General features: G+C 41.5%; 1 protein-coding gene across 7 annotated transcripts in view; it reads right to left on the bottom strand.

Annotated features, from left to right (window-relative positions):
• dennd5b (DENN/MADD domain containing 5B) overlaps window positions 1-21,522 on the bottom strand; it is a 78,084-nt gene that overhangs the window by 22,389 nt on the left and 34,173 nt on the right. For all 7 annotated transcript variants that reach the window (XM_044343752.1, XM_044343750.1, XM_044343751.1 and 4 more), the window contains 3 exons: window positions 17,538-17,647; window positions 12,107-12,800; window positions 2,143-2,330 (listed from right to left, as the gene is read on the bottom strand). In XM_044343752.1, coding sequence (XP_044199687.1) covers window positions 2,143-2,330; window positions 12,107-12,800; window positions 17,538-17,647 — 992 coding nt within the window. The remainder of the gene's footprint in view (window positions 1-2,142; window positions 2,331-12,106; window positions 12,801-17,537; window positions 17,648-21,522) is intronic.

Below are 21,522 nucleotides of genomic sequence, written 5' to 3'. Positions count from 1 at the left end.
GTCAGTGTGTGATTGATAATAGCACATTGTCACAGATCATCTTAAATCTGACATAATGGAGTTAGCATCACCACCCTCATATGGGATTAAAGCAAAATCTCTGATAATGCTGGAGCTTTAAACCACTCAAAACCCCTGAAATGGGAGCTAACGTACACATGCCAGGAAACACAGACACAAATTCAAATTTAAAACGGTAACAGAGGACCTCCAGACTGAAAGTTTGGAGGTCAGAGCCCAGTGTGTGGTGGGTTTGGCAGCCGGCAGACCTGACTGTCGGCTTCCAAACAGATTGCAGAGATTAGCTACGTTATCAGAAAATCTAAACTGGAACCAAACAATAATCAAACACGGATAATATGAATTTGGCTTTTTCCTTCAAAAAGGATGCGTGCAATCCAAAAGACCTTGGGTTCTTCTGCATTGATTTTGATCCTTTTTTAAAAAAAACAGTTCATCATGAGTCCGACAATGTTATAGGAGTGCAGTTAAAATCAGTGCTAAATCAGTGAAATACTCTTTTAAATACTTCTCAGACCAGTTGATCGACACAAAGTTCATCAGCAAGCATTCTGATGATCAATTAATTGTTGTCAAAAGTTACCAAGAATCTTCAGCTGTTCAAATGTGAGGATTTGCTGCTGAGCTCAAACTCAGACACATGTAGACACACTGCTGGGAGCTGCTTAAATGCACCTGAATGACAGCATTTAGTTTTGAATGCTCTGCATTAGGATGCAGGAGCGAATCATAGTTTCTGTGTCAGTGATACAAACACAGACTCATCTATGTCTGTTAAGCCTCTGCATGACAGGAGGCAGTTCACCAATTTGGGAGATGATAAAAAACATGCAGAGAGAACTCTAGCAAACTCTGCATATCACTAACACAAACATGAACCTTTTCATCCTCAGAAAGGCTGCCCTAGTTTGGATCTTACACCCACTAGGAATACTTGCACAAGGCGAGAAAAGAGGAGAAAAATATGGAAAAACGAAGGATGACAGTGCAGCGTAGTCTTCTCAATGTTTTCATTTGATATCAGGTAAAAAGGCCTGGATTAAAGTACAGGGTTCAAAAAGGCAAACCTTGTTGGCATCAATTCATAAATTATATCCATATTTTACTCTCATCATCTCCTCCCTCGCTCCGCTCCAAGCTATTCTTTCATCATCAGCCCATTTCTAGGTCACCACCACTTCAAAGCGTCATTGAGAAACACAGGGAGATTCACCAGTCTTGGCAGACGGGGGACGTCGTGTGGGGGAGGAGAAGGGGGAGAAGGGGCAGACGGGATGGTGGGTGCACGGTAGCAGCATCCTGCACTGGCTCGTATAATTAGCATCCATACGGAATGTGCCGGATTAACGAGCGCTGGGAGTCGGGGGGATGTTAGCAAAGCCGGAAGCCGGCGAGCCTGGCTGTTCCGCTTTGTTAGGGCCTTATCTCGCTTTAACACATGAATACACGCATACACACATTTACTGTAACCCTACAGAGGGATAAATGCTTTAAATCCAGTTCAGATTCATCTCCTCACTGTCTGACGAGTGTTAGGGTTGAAATAAAAAGGCAAGAAGAAAGAGACTAAAATCCACTTCAGATTCACTCTGCCTTGAGGTGAATTGGTAGACCAATAATAGGTCATTCCCTGTACAATTTTGTATGTGCGTGTGCATGTGTGTGTGTGAGTGTTTAGCTAGACAAGGGACGGGACGTTGTTTAGAGAAGAAAGGTGTTTTTTTTAAATAATTTCCTGTATGAACAGGAGCCTGGTAGTCTGAGTGTGTGTGTGTGTGTGTTGTGCAGCGTTGGCCTTGAACAATGTAATGTCAGCGACCGCAAACTGCTGCAGCACACACTTACAGTACTTGTTGTCACTATATTTGTGAGGGCTTTGCTTCTATTGCACAACCTTACTTAACAAGTTAAAGGTTAAAGAAATAGTTCCAAGTAACATGAGTTTAAGCGCAGAGCTAAAGGCGTTGTGAGGTAAAAAGTGAAAAGCACTAATTAAGAGTCAGATTTTAATTTGTTTTCCAGAATAAAACAAAAAATTATTCAATAGATAATTATGTTCATTGGAATTAAAATTGCTTTGAATCTATGCAACTCTTAACACTACAGAGGTTGGCTGTGTACCTCCTGAGGAAGCTCCAGTTTGGAGCGGTCAGTGCCCTCCTTGGACTGCAGGCCCATCAGGTAGGGGACGGGAGCATCCAGGAAGTGAAGGAGGGAGGCTGGCAGGATGGGAACGTAGACGTGCTGCCACTGGAAGGGAAACAGCAGCGTGGTGATGCCCTCGGCAACCGTCATCAACCGCTGGTAGTCTGAGAGAGGGAGAGAGAGAATCATGATAACATGAGGGGGATATATCTAACGCGTCAGTATACAAGCTCCTTTTTGTTCCTGTCGTTTCATCTCGAAAGGAACAACATAGATATGTTTGAAATTTGACAGAACATGGAGGGAAGAAGCACTTTTACACTGTACTCTAGCCTGAGGCGCTATTCAATTAAAGGTTGAAAACACCTCAGAGATTTCAGTCTGATTTAATCTAACTTAAATAGGTCAAACTGTTCGGATTGAAAAGGTCACGGCTGCTACATCATCTGATTTTGACAAAACAGGTGACGTATTTTTTACTGTAGTTTCTGGGGCTTCAAAACAGCACTGTAATGAGCCTTAGGCCTTAATCTTAGATATGCACAACAACAACAAAATATATCATTCAATTTAAAGGTGTTATTCTGTGTCAGTCTGTCTCACAATACTTCTTGATTTCCCTAACCTGTCTGTGGCTCTCAGCTCCAAGCCCACAGCTTCCTACTGAAGATGTTAATCTTTAAAAGCAGCGCACAAACATATAGTTTCATTTTTTAAAAAGGCTCAGTGATTTCCTATAACAGCTGGCCATGCTAGGTAGGTACTTTATTGATCTTGAGGGAATTGAATGTGTCAATGCAGTACCATAAAAGAAATCACACAGTAGGAAAATAAAGACAGAATTAAGTTAAATAAGATAAGAATAAAAGTTGAATGGAAATAAAATCTAAAAGTGTTCTTATATGTAGAGGCAGGGAATTACTTTACTGTGAAAAGATGTACAAGTGGTGCAAGCTTCTTGAATCAAACAGAGAAAGAGAAGCAATGATCCATGTTTGGATTATTACATTAATATCCAATGTTGTTAAATTGCATTTGAAAGTCAATTGAAGTGACTGTTGGACTGGACAGAAGGAGTGGGGGAGAAAGAGTGAGAGACTTATGAAATATATATATATAGGGTGAAAGTCTAGATGTGCAAAAAGGACTTTAATCAAGTGATTGAAATGGAATCTGAGAGTGAGTTAGGGTTAAAAACAAGAGGAATAATATTCTGATGGATTCTTTTCAATCACGTTTTCACATATATGTGCGTGTGTGTGTGTGTGTGTGTGTGTCTGAGAGTATTGTCTCTCCTGTTCCCTAAACCAGATTAAGGCCAGTGGTTGCAGGCTGGCTTTGGTATTGAGTTCTGCAGCAGTTTCATCAGATGTCATTATGATGGCCAGAGCAAAAGAAAAAAAAAAAAAAAAAAGGAATAAAACATGACAGAGTTATATAAATTTATCCAATCAGCCGCTCTCTTCTTCTGTGCCTCCCTCCCCCCTCTTGTCATTTCCTTTCAGTCTGTCTTGTTCAGAGTCTTTCTGTCTGTACGTGCACATATGGAATGTGTGCACTTTCATTGAAAATGCATTAAGCTTTCTAAAGCTTTAACCGCAGAGATTTATATTCAACAAGAGAAACTCGAGGAGAAGCAGCTGCTCTGCTTGTTTACTTCTTGGAGTGTGTGAGTGTGTGTGTGTGTGTGTGCACATATTTTATAAACACAAAATAAACCATAAAATTGCAGCACTCTGACTTTATATGAAATCTAATGATCCAGATGTCCAGAAAAAGCGGGCGAGTGGTGTCCATTGTTCATACAAACACGATAAGTTCCACACACACACACACACTCCACTAAAACAGCACCAGCACACTTTCTTTTTCCATAATGTGTTTGAAGAGATGACAGTGAGCAGAGCCTGACACAAAAGTGTGTTTGTGTGTGTGTGTGTGTGTGTTAATTGATTGCCAGAGCTTGTAAAAGGCCAACCAACAAACAAGTCATTAGGCTCATCATGATTATTTGGAGCAGATAAACAAACAATTCTAATTTACTCTATTTGTCAAGTGGAGGCGAGTGACAAGAATCAGTGAGTGTGTGTGGGTGTGTGTGTGTGGGTGTCTGTTCTTTGCCATGACTGAATACCAAAATCCTTTCTCATAGCATTCACCTTTATGCAACTTTCACTTTTTGCGCACCACGTTGTGTAGAAACTTGTTTGAATGACTCACTCTTTTGTGTTGGGTTGATGATATAATCCACATTCCAATCAGCGTTCATTACACTGGTGATATTTGTCACCTCACTTATTTGTTCACACTTGTCCATTTTATATAACCATGTTCACTCAGAAGATTTAACCAACATTACAACCTCTGATGAGCTCTGTGTCAGTTTTAGTCTGGGTTTTTGTAACAGAAAATGCAAGTAACAGAGGTAATACTCCACAAAACCAATGTGCTTTAAGTGGCCAGTTGGGTCCAAGTGTCTACAGCTTCAATAGTGAACTTCAACTTATTATAAATGGTAGAACAGCTGTGATCACTCAGAGTCTAGATTTACTGCTGAACACCAGTTTTGTGGTGTTATTATATTTGGAGCCACAATGTAATTTTTTTGTAATACATTTTTCTTATTCACTGACAACTTCCTGTGATATGCACTGAGATGAGTTAACCTGTACAGTACTGAGGCAAAGTGCAAGTCAGCAGCCACACAACCACACACACTTTCACTCCCGCTGTAGCAGAGGACCCATATGACACAGAATAACCTGACTCAGAGTCTGACTGATGGATGAACAGAAAAAATTAAAGACTCTGTTAAATGGAACTCCCATACAGCCTATGTGGGACTTTAATATCCTGCTTTCTTTTTTTAGCAATGCTAGTTGTGTGGCTCTCGGGATGGCAGCGTCTGTCGAATGGTTGGTCCAACACTTTGGTTCACATTGAAATTCTCAACAGCTATAGGATGGTTTTCCATGAAATTTGAACATTCACATTAACCAAAGGACAACCCTATCTTTTAAAAAACTTTCGAGTTCTGAGTCATCTGGAACGCAGCATTTCTATTTAGTGCTCCATAGCATGCTAACACGCTAAGCTAAGATGGTCACCATTATTACCATTAAACCTGCTCATCGTCACTGTGAGCATGTTAGCATGCTGATGTTAGCATTTCGCTGAAATAGCTGCGAAGCCTCACAAAGCTTGAAAAATGAAAGCATGACAACTGCTACCGTTTTAACATTCACTCAGCCATGAAGGCTTAAGATCAAACACATCATACAGCTTTCTGTATAGGCAACCTCACATAGCTTAGATGTTATCTCAGTCCTTGTTTTTCCATTTACTGTATAACTTTCTGTGCTATCTTTCCATCTCACTGTTTCATTCGAACCACAAAGTTTGAAATCCATGTCACACGGAAAGAAGAGACATCCCATCTGTGTGTGTGCGTTCAAGTCTGTATTTGCTTGATGTCTCAAGTCTGAACAGGTTGAGAGTTTCTCCCACACACACCCTGCTGTGGGAAACACAGCGAGGCTGGGAGTCTGACTGAAACACTCCTGTTTCTTTATTCATGTTACAGCAAATCCTACCTGTTCCCCTTCATGCTCACATCACACCAGGATAAGTTTAGCCTCGGCTGGCTTCGTTAACACTGGCTGTTCTGTGCTTCTCCTAAGTCGTATTGTTTCACACCTCATAAATTTCACCCTCCTCCCCTTTCTCACGCATCAGCGCTCGCGCAGCAAGCCCTCACAGGGAATAACGAAAGGATGATGAGGGAGGAATCAGTGAGATTTTTTTTTTCTTGCTTAACTGAGCTTAACTAATTCATCATCTTCTTTACAGATAACTATTGCGACGGTGGCCCGATTCATCTTTGACAACATTCGCCGCCTCGCTTAAGAAACTGCCTATGAAATATGACACGTACAAGCATCCGTGATAGGTGAGTAAGCATGGAATCGTTGAAAAAAACAACAACAAATCTGATATGACAAGGTGTTGCACTGCAGAAAGCCCCAGCAGAGACAGCACTCATGGATGCTGTTTTGCTTGTAAGGGCCTGATAAACAGGACGGGACATGTCGAGTCATTATGAAACTGTAGCGGTGCAACAGGGACTGATAACCACAGGCTGCTCAGTCTCACGCGGGAAGAAGCGAGCATTCTGCGGTGAACAGCTGACATTAGGTGCTCTTCAAACGCTACACTGAAGTTCCGATGATAAGGCGGTGAAATGATAAGAGTCAGTCAGATATACTGTACAGAAGGATTACCAAATAGCCAAGAAATTAATGTTAAAGTGAACCGATTCTAAATGATGTCAACAACACAGAAATAGAAGAAAGCCAGACGCTCCATTAGATCCGACACAGCTCTGACACTGAAAGTGAGCATGTGACAGTAAGAGGCAACATGCATTATGTGTGTGTCTTACTGTTAATGCCAGATATTTATCAAGCTCTCTAATAATCAGTGTGATGGTTGAGAAAGGTTAAGATCATTTGAGCAGAACGTTGATGTTGCTTTTTTTAGGGTTTAAACAATGACTTCCATCTTCACAGACACATTTCCTGGGGGAGTCCCTGTCTCCGCTCTTCTGGTTTCAGGCTTTCCACCAGATTTCAGATGCTGGCAGCAGGGGTTTTCTCTCATTCAGCCACACGAGCATTGTGGCACAGCACGGTGCAGACAGTGTGCACGACACTATCTGCTTGTGTTCATGCTCGCGCTCTATTTACAGCTTTTACAATGGCAGCGTGTTGCCATTGCACGACACATGTTTTGTTGTTTTCTGCTGCATGCCACTTTCTTCTTCTTGGCTTTAAAATGGTTATATGGTTGCAGATGTGTTTTTAAAGAAGGCGGGAGAGGAAGGGATTGGGTTGGGGGTACCGCAGATATTAACTAGGAGCTGTGTGCTGCAGGCCGTGATGTTAAAAATGTTGAGAGGCACACTCTTGCTCCATGCACCGGCCACAATTACATTATTGGGGAGTTTTGTGGGTCTGCGCACAAGAGTGAAGAGTGAGAACCATGCAGCGGGCCTTAGTGAGTTCAGTCACTCACGACAGTGGCTCACAGTCTGCATTCCAGTTCATCCCAAAAGGTGTTGGAGGTTGGGGATGGGGTTGAGGTCAGGGCCTAATTTCATTATTTTTATGACAATTTCTATTTCTATCAGTGAGTATGATCTACAGGAGCACAGCACGCTCTTCCATGCATGACTGTAGTCACGGCCACATGAAAGAGGAATGTTTTATTACCATTTGTAATCATTTGTCTCTCACCCCTCAGGTCAGAAGCGTTATACCCAGTTAATCAAACCTGTGGGTGTGACGTCAACTTCTGCACACTGCACAGTGTGTAAGCTGATCACCCACACACTCACCTTCTTTGTCTTTCTTACCCACCTCTGTATATCACACACACAAAAAACATGCTGTTGCATTAACTGGAATTGTGAGAACGATTCTTCTTTTGGTCATATAGAGTTCTGGTGTAATAAGTAAAGGTGTTTTCACACAGTTTGTTCACTCTGGTCCGAATCAGTTGATGAGTTGGTGCATTATTTGGTTTCTTTTCACACAGAGAAAAATCCAAGCGATCATTGGTCAGATGTGTCTGGGGTGGGAACAAGACTGTAAACACAGGAAGAGGGTCCTGAAGGAGGTCCACTGGCCAAATACAACATACTACGATGCGCTATTCCAGGTCTGACCTGGATTCATTCTGTGGATAGTTGTTAGCAACTGTTAAATTCACTCATCAGCATCAAACTATGCAAAGCTCACCTGACTACGGGAGATGTTTAGTTTAAAGTTGCGGAATACACCTAGTAGTGAGATCAGATCGAAGTCGGATCACATGCCCACCACAAACAAACCACTCCAGAGTTCGTTTGGAAGCGGACTGAGACCACCTCCTCTAAAGGGTCTTGATGTGGTTTTTTTGGTTCGCACCCAAGTGCTGTTACTGTGTTCACACCTGCCTAAACGAAATTGCACCGAGGGGGGAAAACAAACCAGAGTTCGCTTTAACCAGACTATGAAGTGAAGGTGTGAAAACATCCTAAGACGATATGTTTTTTTTCTGTAATTTGGGTGAAACATTCCTTTAAATAAAAGCAGCTTCTATCGTCATTCACACACACATCAGTTGCTGTGTGTCTGTGTATTGACTGGCTGCCAGGTTCAGAGGCGCCCGCCAGGAATGTAAATGAAGCACACTCATTACCATGTAATGACATTCCTGCACACCCGGACCCCACTCCCCCCCACTGTGTCCCATGATTGGAGGAGACACTGGCCTGTCACTTTCTCCCCCTACCTGTCACAGCATGTGTGTGTGTGTGTGTGTGTGAGGAGGACAGGTAGAGACTGTGTGTAATTGCTCAATGATTGATCAGGAGGAGCGTGGGAACACATGGTGGAGCAACATCTCATTAACATCCCGGGAACGTTCTCCGTGTTTTTCCCCTCAACTGAACTCTTCCATCACCTGCCTCCAGCCAAGTGAAGCTGCGTGGAAGGAGGTTTTCCTCCCCAGTACAAAGAAATTAGGGCTTTCGACACACATGTCATGTTTTCAGTCCGGACTGAAAAATGATGAATGCTCGAACAAAACAGGTTTTTCACTCCAGTGAGTTCCAGTTTTAATCGTTTCCCTCCAGGAGTGATTGCCTTTGACGCTGACAGTGATGAATAAAACACTGAGACCTATTTTTCATCAAAAGGATGATGGGATGAGAGAGAGAGAGAGCAGGTGTGGAAGTGGAGGGCCTTGCTCTTTTATTTCTTGGTCCACTGAGACTGTTTCAGACTGCTTTGACTCAAATTTCCCTAAATTTAGCAGATGCACAGTCCTAATTCTGTGCTGTGTGATTGCTCCACTTGCTCTTCTTCTTCACAAACATCATTCAAACTGCCAGGGCAGGACGGTGATATTTTTTCTCTGGCTGTTCAGCTGGTAAAATCTCTCTTTCTGTAGGTGCTTTCTTTTCTTTGGTTGTTTGCTCTTGATACTAACTACCCATTTCTTAAAGGAATAGTTCAACATTTTGAGAAATACGCATATATGCTTCGTTTCTGAGTGAGATGAGAAGCTCAAGCTCATGTCTGTGAGTTAAAAGAGTACTGCAATGAAAAAGATTTAGAGGTGCTGGTAGGAACATTTTTGAATTTTGGACAGATCCAAGGCTAGGTGTTTCCCCCTGCTTTCAGTCTTTATGCTAAGGTAGGCTAACCACGTCCTGACTCCGTGCCTTACACACAGACATGAAATTGATATCAGTCTATTCACCTCAAGCCCAGAGTGAAAGCAAATAATCACTGCCTGCCTGCGTCTCAGAGGAGTTATCCCAGGAGAGAAAGCTGAGAAAAAAATCTTCTGTCGCACAAAACATACATTTCTTTATGTAAAATTGACCCAGATTATTACTTACACTAGTACAGTATGTGTCACTAGTCAAACACAATCTGTCCCAAAGCTGCTTTCTAATCTCACCCTGTGGACTACTGACAGTCCAAAAATCACTGCCTCTGTGCCCAGCCACTGTCCTGCAGTACCGTACAGAGCAGTAGAGTCAGCCAATCAGATTATAGCCTCTAATCCTTGACTCATTTGGTGTCATTACAAAGTGTGGGTCCAGAGAAACACCATCTCACAATGTGCCGTGATGACACAAACCCCCTCTGGAGTTCTAATAGGGTGTGTGTGCTGGTCGACAGAGAACGTGGAAAAACTCATGAACCTGTGCCGGAAATTAGGGATCTATTTAAAACAGCAGTGAGAGATAATAGCCTGAATACCCAAACCAACACTTCTGTTCACTAACCTGGACAGTCTGTGATGCTTCATACATACTGAAAGGCAATCATTTATTTGTTGTCATGGAAACTGAATGTGGTGTAGCTGCAGGTAATCAGTTGGTATCCATAGTCCAATTTGTGTAATAAATCCATGAGGGAGACCTGAAGCTATGACTGCTATGACTTGCAAAGTGAGGGTCATGTGACAGAGGATGGTATCAGTAGGCTACTTGTCTGTAGCCTTGATAGCTTTTCTAAATATACTGTAATAAGGTAAACTCTCCTTAAAAATAGTAACATTTTTCCTCCCGCTGTGTTTCTTTGTTATTTCCCCTCTATTTAGTTTCAACAAAGCAGACCCTTATCACTGTGGTTTGAATGTAATTAATGCAAATATTTTCAAATGTCAAAATGATGAGTATGAGATCAACAAACTAAATGAGGTAATCTCTTGTGTCCATCTCCAGCATCAGAATCTCATCTGGACAGATATGATGAATGTACTCTTTTAAAGGTGAGGGTTTAGAGTGTGCACTTGGCTGATTTTAGCTGATACTTTAAATTGTATTTTCATGACATTTAGTTTACAGATTTCAAAGAGCAGCCGAGTCATTTCATTTGTTCACCTCTTGTAATTAGTCTGCACCAGAGCCGGAGCCTCTCTTCTGTGCATGCTGCAGAATACTGTAGATATACTGTAGATATTTTAGGCTTGTGGATTTGGAGTGCGTGCTAATCTTTTCTATTTACATGACTCATCCTGCAGAAGATAAACACATGCTTGCAGAGAAAGTGTTACAGAGTGCTGCAGACCAGAGGAGTGAAAACTGAGACAGAGCAGGACGGAGGAATGTAGGGTGAAAAGTGATCTCGGTCCACAATGTAGTTGAAAGTAGCTGCTGTGTGTGTGTGTGTGTAGGGGTAACACAACCAGTAGAAAACACTCCCAATGAGGCAAAGCATGACACGGTCTCACTGCAGCTGTGAATAATGGATGAAGAGAAACCTAGAAGGAGGAAAATCTGATCACTGTGCATCAGTTAGTCTCATATGGAGCTGAAACTTCAGAGCGTCTTCATGCTCATTTGAGTCCATTTTCTCAGTTTCTTTCAGTCTCTAAACCAACTTCAATCTCAACTAATACTGATGATGATATATTTTCACCAGATGTTTATGTTGGAACTTTCCTTAGATCAGCTTGCGTGTCTCTCAAGTGAAAATATATTTCAGTTTTTCAGGAGTTTTTGTATTTAGAAGCTTTCAGGAGACCATACTGTGGTTCATGCCACATTATCACTTAACATCACATTAATAATGCAGGACTGTACAACTCTGACAATGTCTCTCTTCACTGCACCAATAGTTTTCCTCCTCTGGCTCAATGCTTATGAGGTAAACTATGAATTAGCACAAACCAGTAAAGTGTATGCTACAAATTATTCTGCCTGGCATGTAAGCTAGCATGTGTTTGAGCCAAGTGGCAACTACCACAGTTTGAAGCCGATGCAGAAGTCCCTTGTGCTGATGGTCACTAAATGCTCCAGCTGATTACTATTCAAAAGTGTGCTGGTGGTCATTTTAGAAATGCACCGATTCTGATACTGATACTGAGTCAAATAGCTGGTTTGGGTTTTGGTGACAATGGGCCGATCTGATATGGGATACCATCATTTTAATAAATAAAATGCCTGACACATAAAAGAATGATCCTAGTCTCTTCCACACAGTGAGGCATACAGCTTATTAATTAAACACAATGACTTTTTAGGTCATTTTGGAAATTACTGCTCTGTTTGTAAGATTTCAACTGCTAACACAGTTTAGCTAAAGTAGCTAACGTTAGCCCAGGTGTGTTCCCAGTAAGCTAGCCTTAGCTTGTGTCAGAGGTAGTGGGGTGTGTTTCCAGAGTGTTGGAGATATGTTGTGTATGATTTCAGACATTTATTACAGTAATTCTGTGTATTTGAGTGCCTGTTTGGATAGTGCACAGGGTGAGTTTGTGATGATTGACCCCTGATGGATCAGATGAAGCCTGACAGTGTGCTTGAAGATAAAAATACTCAACAATGCTAAGAATAAAGTCCTATGACTCTGACTTTGCATGCAGCTTGCATAGGCAGACTTACCCTGCGAGTATAGGAGGATCTGCATCTCCAGCAGGGTGCAGGTGAACACCTGGACCAGGTTCTCTACTCCCAGGAGATTGAAGACCTCTGCGAGGGGGAAGTCAGCCAGCGGCAGCTCCCCAGGCCCCGGCCTCTGGCACACAATGGGCTCGTATACACCGTGGAACTTGAGCGAGCGGCCCAGAGCGGGCAGCGGCACCTCATACAGGATGTTGTGAACGTAGCTCTCCAGCGGCAGCGGGGGGGCGGTGGTGGCTGTGACGGCCCGGTGCAGCTGTGACAGGAAACGGCGGCACGCGTGCATGAAGGGCATCGGCGTGATCAGACACAGGGCCTTGGACACATAGAGGGTGTCACGAGAGGAGTCGTAGCCGCCTGCCCCGCGAGATGAAGATGAGGAGGATGAGGAGGTAGGGGGGTCGGCCTCGTCTAAACTGCTGGCCAGAGAGTCCATGCTGGAGGAGGAGGAGGAAGAGGAGGAGGAAGGGGGGTTGGCGGAGGCGTGCTCTGCGTTGTGCATCTGGTAGAGGGTCTGCATGGCGGAGCAGATCTGCGGGCTGGTCACCTCCTCGTAGAAGGTGTGGACGAAGCCGTAGGTTCGAGAGCCGTCCTCCTTGGTGATGATGAAGGAGTGGAACTGTGGCTCGCGCCTGTCCGCCTGCGTCCGGAACGACAGGCCTTTAGGCATACACAGCTGCAGGGAGAAGGGAGGGAACAGAGTCAATCACCACTTCACAGCACGCCTCAGTTAGTTCTTATTAATTATATCATCTTCCAATTTATTCTCATAGCAAAAGGTTTTATTTATGGTCTCCTGGTGAAAACTGGTGCAGTGTTTCAGCTGTTCTTCAGTGTCACTGGGTCAGCTCTGTGGTGTGGGTAACAGCATGCACTGCTGTCTACCACACAGTCTTTTTTTTTTTATACTATCACTAGGAGGCGCCAAAGTTGGAAATGTTCTAATTCTACACACAGTGGCTTTAAACAAATACAAGCTTAAAAACCACTGAGGTGTAGATTGTTTTAAGTTCAGTTCTTCAGAAAAGTTAATCCGGAGTCCTGAATAAAATCAACAGTTTTCACCATGTGTTGTGCAATGCAGGATGAAGCTTGACTAATGTTATGTAGGTTTTCCTTTTACACCATTTACAGTAACAGACATATGTCATATGTTTTGACACACATTCCCGTTCATTTCAATCAAGTGTGTCTAAACTTTTGACTGGTGATTCACTTCCGATATTGAAGCCTGAAATATCTGTGACTTAACAGGAAATGATAAACTGAAGTTGCAGACTGTCTTAAAAGTGAATGCAACAGTTAAAAGTGCATTTTTCATCTTAGACACTCGAAACCAATGTTTTAAGTAATTTCAAAGATATTTTGCGTTCACCAATTGAAGGTAATTACAAAGGGACAAATCCACACTCGAATAAATATCTTATCTGGTTATTTTTAAATGAATTTTGTTCATTTTGTCAAACGATATTCCATCTTAAATGAATGTAGTATAAGATAAGTAAGATACTGATTCTGTTGGCTGTATCTTAAAGTAATGAATGGACTCACAGCTGGATCAGTTAATTGTATTTTTATAATGATCCAGATGTGGACTTTCCATTACTAGCTGATCTTTCATTTAATTCACATTTTTAATGCTATTTTATCGGAACCTTGGAAAACAAACACTGATCTTGGAAACAGCAGTTGACAAATCCCTCTCACCTCAAGGTCCATGTAGAAGCTTCCCATCATGTCATGTGATCTACATCCAATAAGATTCTTCATCCAGTGAAGATTCTTTATCAGATTAAAGATTAAGTGATTTGATTGAAAGCTCCAGAACAGCTACCAAATGTTCCCTGAGGTGAGACTGTCGTGATTATGATATAGCATGGTCCACTTGATTCAAGATGATTAGATAGATAAGATCATTTTCATAAACTAGTATTTACAAGTTTAAATGACGCCATGACTGATATTGTGTTTTTATGTGTGTGATGCTCTCACAGCCAAATCCACATAAACGCACTTTCAGCCTGCAATAAATCTGACTTATTAGCCTCGTTATATTTATTTACCTGCTGAGAGCTGAACAGGAAGTGACTGGAGACGAGCCAACACACATAAACACACGTAAAAGTATTCAGTGCTCTAACACGAACACACACACACACACATTCATACGTATGAGAGTTAGACTCTGCATCCATGAAGACACTCCTACATTTATGCTTGTTTTGAACTTTTTTTAACCTTTACTAACATAAACATTTGCGACATTTAACCCAGTTTTCCCTTTTTTGCATATTTAGTCTGTGCAGAGAACGAATGAAACATGCACACACACACAAACACACACACACACATTGGATTGTGCATGAGTCATCCCTGATCAGTACTGACAGATCTCCTCCACCTCTTGGCCTATATGTGATATTACTCATCACCAGGACCAAATTTTTTGATTTTCTTTTGTTGTCTGGATAATGATAAATTTTCATGAGTTTCACCTCTCAGCCGCACTGGGCTGAGCAGGGTAATGAAATCAAACAGCGGTGAGAAACATGCTCCAAATCTCACAAAACGCTGCAAAGAAATTTGGCGAGCGTCATGTCAAATAAGTATCGACTTGCTGTCTGCAGAAGGAGCCGGAGCGCGTTCAGGATTACTAAACATTAGTGAGGAGCAACAATGTAACAGTCCTGTAGGAACAAACATACATCTGATCTGCGTGTACTATGTATCCGCGACGCAGGAGTCACAGCACAAAGTGACTCATTCAACTGTTTTCCTGTTTATGCGGTTGATGTGAAAGAGGAACGAGGACAACGGGAGCAGAGGAGGTGCATGTGGTTTACTGTTTGCAGTGCAGGGAAAACTGCTGAGGCTTTTATTAAAACAGTGAGAAGCTGTTGTCAGCTTTATCTGCTGGTGGAGGTTAATTGGAGCTCTCGGTGTGAAAATGTGGGCAAACTAAAACGGGGCCCTCACAGTTCTTAGAGCCTCTGGTGGAGTGATTCCAGTTGTGGCTGTAAATGTGCTGTACACTCCAGCTTTCAGCAGGGGGAGATGGGAAGTGTGTGAGTGTTTGTGGGGATGGAGAGTAATGTTTCCTAAAGACTGAAAATGCACAAAATAAATTGGGTTAGGCTTTGAGTTGAATCTATTTTGCCACACATGCTGCAAGATCAAGAATGAACTTCCATGAGCATGAATTCATTTAAAAAGTCTGATTAGAGATTTCTAATGTTTTAGAGATGAATTTTTGGGCCTTGAAAACATTCATGTAGTGTGGACAAAAGCCAGAAGAGACAAAAGAGACAAAATATGATGTGTGTGTGCATGTGTGTGTATGTATAGGGGGTGTTGGGATTCGAAAACAATCATCATAGCAGCTTTACTGACGGGTGCGCAGGCACAGGAAGTGTGATTACACTCCCCCATCCTCTTCATCTCATCTCTCACCTCCCAGCAGGAGGAGGAGGAGCTGGGATGAGAAGGTTCCAGAGAGGAGGAGAGGATGATGGGATGAGATTGTGGGGATGGGAGGGGATGAGGGTCTGCAGAGGTCACAAGATGGAGAAAGCGAGAAAAGATGCAGCTCCTACAGAGCTCAGCAGTCATCCTCGGCGGCTCGCAATCACGCGGGTGTCGGGTTTCAGACGCCGCACTGCTGCATAATGGCCCGTTTCCATGCCGACGTAAGGCGAGAACCGCAGCTGAATTATTCAGTAGTGCTGATGCCAGTGCAGGTGGAAAAATAGGCGGTCACCTTCCATCACAAGAGAGAGACAACCAGGGCCAAACACAAACACACACACACACACACACTGTACATACATACAATATACACACAAAAATGAGCATACACACACCTTTGGCACTTTTACAAACAATAACACACATACAGCCACATGGGGAGTTCACTCATGTTGTTGTCGTCAAGGTCACTGACAGTTTGGCCCCTTCAGCAGAGCCGCATCACACAATCACACTTCTCTTTTCCAATAACACATTCAAGGACTTTTCAATATCTTTCAAGGTCTTGCTTTATGAAATAGAAGGACAGGAAATTGGCACTTTTCAATGCAAGTCAAAACATTGGTCAAATATGAAATTAAAGGTCTGATTAGAGGTCCCTACGTCCTGAGGTTTATTATTCATTTTGCAGTGAATTCATCTCTGAACATCATCTCTCATCATGTTTCCTATTCTGGATGGTGATTTTCAAATATTACCTACTTTCAAGGCCATTAATTCATTTTCAAAACCTTTTTTTTCCTTCTCAATTCCATTTTTTTTCCCTTTTTCTTCATATCAGAAATTGTTCCAGGTTTCATTATTCTGAGGTCCTCTCCAACGTTCCACTCTTTAACCCCAAACTCTGTATCTGTCTATTGACAAGATATCTGTATTTGTGTTTGACTGACACTGGAGAAGAAGCTACACCAGAGCTGGAAATAATCTGACCTGCCTCACTTTCCTGTTAAATTGTTTGCTATTACTGTTTATGTATACTCTTCATATGTGTATTAGTTTAAATGTTCACAAAATATTTGAACCTCCATTAATCAAACAATACAGCATGAGATGAGTTTGAGAGAGTAGCTCATTAGGAAATGTCACATGATTTATAAAAGATGGAGATTATGTATATAATGGGTTTTTGAAGTAAGGTATTGTGTATGTAGGTCACTGACCATACTACAAAATAAAAAGTAGAGGTTGTTCATGCAATGGGAGGAGGCTCAGATCAAGACAAAGCTGGTTTGAAACGTCTATGAATAAAAATGAGAAAGCTTTTGACAAAAATCTGAAAAGAACTTTGGGCCATTTGGAACTGACTTTAAGGAAGCCTGACAGTTTCTACCTACTGTCAAACTTTATTCTGCACATTTAATCAAAAGCTACTGATTGATGACCTCCATTTATTTATTTATTCTAACATCTGAGCAAATCTGTACTATCCTGCTGGATATGGAGTTCCACTGATTGTAGCAGTGAGTGTGAGTGGTTCATATCCCTGATAATGTATTCATAACAACCTTAATGATCAGTATATCTACAGTATCTATCCAACACTGAATTGAGAGCATGAATCAGGAAAAAAAAAAAGGGAGGAGGCGGTCAGTGCAGCTCTCCATGCAAAGGAGAGGATTTATCATTGCTCCGTTACCCAGGATCCCTGAGAAGGCATTGTGTGTCTTAATCCAGGGCCTCTCTGCTCACAATGTATGACTTCTCTTGGTCTCTGCCCCAAAAACACTCTTTTAAATCCTCCCCAGGGTCCTCCGTTTCCTCTGTAAATAGTCCCACTAGTCTCTTCCTCTCCTGCTGGAGGTTTTGTTGGGCTCAGAGGTCCTGTTAATCCTCATATCTACATTTTTTTCCCAAGATAATCGTACAAATCGGTGGAGTGGCCACCTACCATGTTGACTGCATCCTGGTCGAAGGGGTTCCACTCCACATTCTCGGGGTAGCGTGCAAGAACCTTGGACTTGAACGTCCTCTTCAGGGGGCTCTGCTCAAAGTTTTCACCTGGACAGAAGAGAGGAGAAAGAGACAAAGACAACACAACATGTCAGTATCATGACTACCAGCTTGTAACTGTTTGGTCTGATACTTGGATTTCCACAACGCTAGTGGTTTATTACTAATATTCACATCAACCTTACCGAGCCCGGTTACAATCGATCTTTATCACATGAAACTTTCAATTATCCATCTGGCACCTTTTCTATTTTCCACTGGGAGGATGACCTAATGTACGTGCCTCTCTGGACGGAGGTTTTCAGTGACAGCCACTCTGAATGCATGCATGAAATTCCTCTCTGTCAGCAGCTGGACTGCTCAAACTTTCCCCCCATCCCCCATATCAACACCAACATGTCAGAAGAGTGGATGGACGCTCATGGAGACTGTGAGATGTGGTTGACATCATCTCTGAAGAATGGTTGGACCTTGAATTAGGATTTATTTTGTCAAACTACAATTATTTTGTTCTTTTCTTCTGATATACCGGATAGTTCTTTGGTCAAACTGTTCACAGACGTGTGAAACTTGGCATGTCCCAGTAGCCTGCTGGTTAAGATGCATGCCACATAACTGCAATGTCTGCTCTCTGATTCCAGCAGTGGATCTTTGTTGCATGTCATTTCAGTTATCTCTCTGTTGTCACTGTCTGATAAAGGCATAAAATACCCCCCAAAATATATAAAAACTTAAAAAAAAAACATGTAATCTGTTACAGTGGCATCACTTTAAAATGGTCATAAGACAAAAATGAATTGAAAATTGCCCCGAACCAACTTTCAGTCACATCAGTAGGTTGGATAAATTCAGTCCTTCTCACATGCTGCTGTCTAAAGTACAGAGTAAGTGTTGTAAGAAATAGCCAGTGCAGAGATGCCATGATGCACAAAACTAATCTACATGTAAATGCTGTTGGAATATAGCGGAGTGGTGAGAGTGTGTTTAATATAAGCAACAGTTTATCACAAAAGCAGAGTTTCCGAGTCTTGTTTATCAGCATTTAGTGACGGTTAATCTCATATTACAGATCTTTCTAAAAGAGTGATGAAAATGGCAGGAACGGTTGCACAAATTGCAGAGTTTTTAAATTCAAATTCACTTTGTTGGCATTAATTAAGTCACAACAACTATATTGCCAAAGTATCAAGAGTCAATGACATTCTTAAGGTAATATCTAAGAGTCTAATCTGCAGTCACATTAATTATTGCTGTGCAGTGCGGGGCAGTGCAGCAAAAATCATTACGTAGTAGCAGAACTGAACTCAGAACTGTTAAATTATAGAACTCATTACAATAACTCACTCAAGAACAGTACTGTAGCTGGATTGTTGATTGCAAGATTCAAGATTTTACTGTAGTTATCATCACACTGTTGTATTGCATTGTTAGTAGGTTTGTAGAGTACTGGTATTATATGTGAACACATGAAGATGAATATGTGTATATATGTAGGTACATACAGTATATATGCCAATGTATGTATGTAGGTTATATGTGTGTATGTATGCATATGCATTCACTTGAATGGGAAGGCCCTGCTGTATAAGATATATGTGTGTCAATAATTATGTGTTGAATTAATGTATGCTTAAATGTTTTTAATGTGGACTCTTGGACGATTAGCCAATGAGCTAAAAGATACGAATAAATCAAATCAATCCTGAAGTTAAAGTAGCGACAACTTCACCTCGGAGAAGTAAGAGTCTCCTCATTACAGACTCAACAGTCTATTACACAAGCATGTAAAGTAATGTCAGTGAAATGTTAAAATTGTCACTATAACCCTGCAGACAGAGAGATTTAGGAGCTATGAAAGCTTTATTTATATAATAATATGACTTATTATTGTCATGAAATGGGGCCATTACTTTGATTTTCCTGTTTAAAAAAAAAACTTAAATATATTCTTGACTACTGAATATGTTAAATAAATATTATAATCTATAAATTGCTATGTATTGTTCAGCATAAAGAATCAATAAGGGCTCTGGTGAAGACAGTTGTTTTTAATAAGATAGTTTGTTAATCGTTACCTTGGTAAATGTGTCAATTAATTGTGATATCAAGAGCAGTGCATGCTGGGATAGGACAAGCGGAGCCTAGAGTATGAAGCAACAGCAAGCTGCCATTTTTTCTGCCATCTGTTTTGGTCAAATATGAGATCTGCAGCACCCTCACTGTGTCTGTACTGACAGAGAATGCAGTCTGTCCATCCAAAACCCAGCTTTACACTCCAGTCCTCTCTCTCCATCTACTGTGATTTCATTGTGTGTGTGTGTGTGTGTGTGTGTGTGTGTGTGTGTGTGTGTGTGTGTGTGAGGGAGTCAGTTGTCAGAGCAGCATAGCGGAGACAAACTGTGTCAAATGCCGGACAGCCATACGGGTGGTCACATGTCCAACAGCTGCTCAGGACACAACAGCCGTCCTCCGGAGCGGGATATATTATGTACTTTCTCACTGAATTCTTTCCTTCTAATTCAAATGACTCCATCACACTTCCTCCCCTGCTTCCTGTGTGTGCTCCACTGAACTACAGTCACACTATCGCTCTTGGTGAGTGAGAAATAGCTGTTTATTGTGGTGCTGGGCTCATTCTAAAATGTTCTGGATCACAGCGTCAACAAAATGCTTAACATGTAAAAATGGAAAAACCTCGAGAGAAATTGTTTAGGAAATTCAAATTGTGCTTCCCTCAGCTGTGTGGTGACAGGAGGGATTTCTAAAGGGGAATTGAGGGAGAAGCCCAGAGGCACAGATGGGAAGGGAAATAAAAAGTAGAAGAAGAAAATATGTTTTTTTATAATTTGGGTGGAACAACCCTTTAAATAAATGATTTTCTTTGACAGTCGACTACAAACCAATAATTCTAGCTGGAACAGACTCAAGAGTCTTGCTCAAGAGCACCTCAGCAGGTTGAAAACTTGCTGACTCGGGCGCTGAGATCAGTGATGAGCTACTGATGGAGCTGTGATACTGGGGTCAAACCTGCAACTCTGTAATGACTCTCTGTGGGCTATTAAATCTCACCACTGATCCACACACTCATTTCATTTCCTTTCAGTGATCAGATCTCCAACAGTCCTGCTGCAAGGTGGAGACAGACCTACATTGATTCCAGATAAGTGAATGAGCTGAGGAACGCCAGACAGTTGGTGCCTTTTAATGATAAGAGCGAGGTCAGAGGGTCATTGAAGTTGGGTGAGGAATAAAGGGGGAGGGACAGAATGATCGTTTTGAAAATTTAATCATTGATCACTCCAGCGTGGGCCCAGTCACATGATCAATAAGGGTTTTGTGTGAATGGTAGGAGTAATACAAAGACTCACCGTAATTATCATTAATTTGCTAATTGTTTATTAACCTGAACTGCAGGGTCTTTATTTGGAACTGGCTGGAACTGGTTTTAATTTGAAGCTGTTGGCCAATAATTATTATTGGCAAACATTATTATTATGTTCAGTTTACTATCATTCACATCTGAGAAGCTAGAACCACTGAAATTTTGTCACTTTTGCTGAAAAAAAAAAAAAAAAAAAAAAAAAAGATTTTCAAAATAGTTGCTGATAGATCAATCTATCGACTAGGGCTGCAACTGTCAATTATCTTCCTGATTAATTGAATTTTTGAAAAAAATCTTTAAAAGACCAGATAATAGAAAAAAAGCCCATCCATCCATAAAGTGACATCTTCAAATGTTTTGTCTGACGAACAGTTCAAAACACAGAGGCAATCAGTTTACAATGATATAAAACATCTCTGGTTTTAGCTTCTTCCAGTGGAGAAGTTAAAACCAGAGATTCTACAATGAATCAATTATCAAAATAATTGCTGATTAATTTTCTGTTGATTGACTTATCGATTAATCAACTAACTGTTTCATC

Source organism: Thunnus albacares, chromosome 23, assembly GCF_914725855.1.
Source record: "Thunnus albacares chromosome 23, fThuAlb1.1, whole genome shotgun sequence".
Classification (NCBI taxonomy): domain Eukaryota; kingdom Metazoa; phylum Chordata; class Actinopteri; order Scombriformes; family Scombridae; genus Thunnus; species Thunnus albacares.
This window is presented reverse-complemented; position numbering and strand designations above follow the sequence as displayed.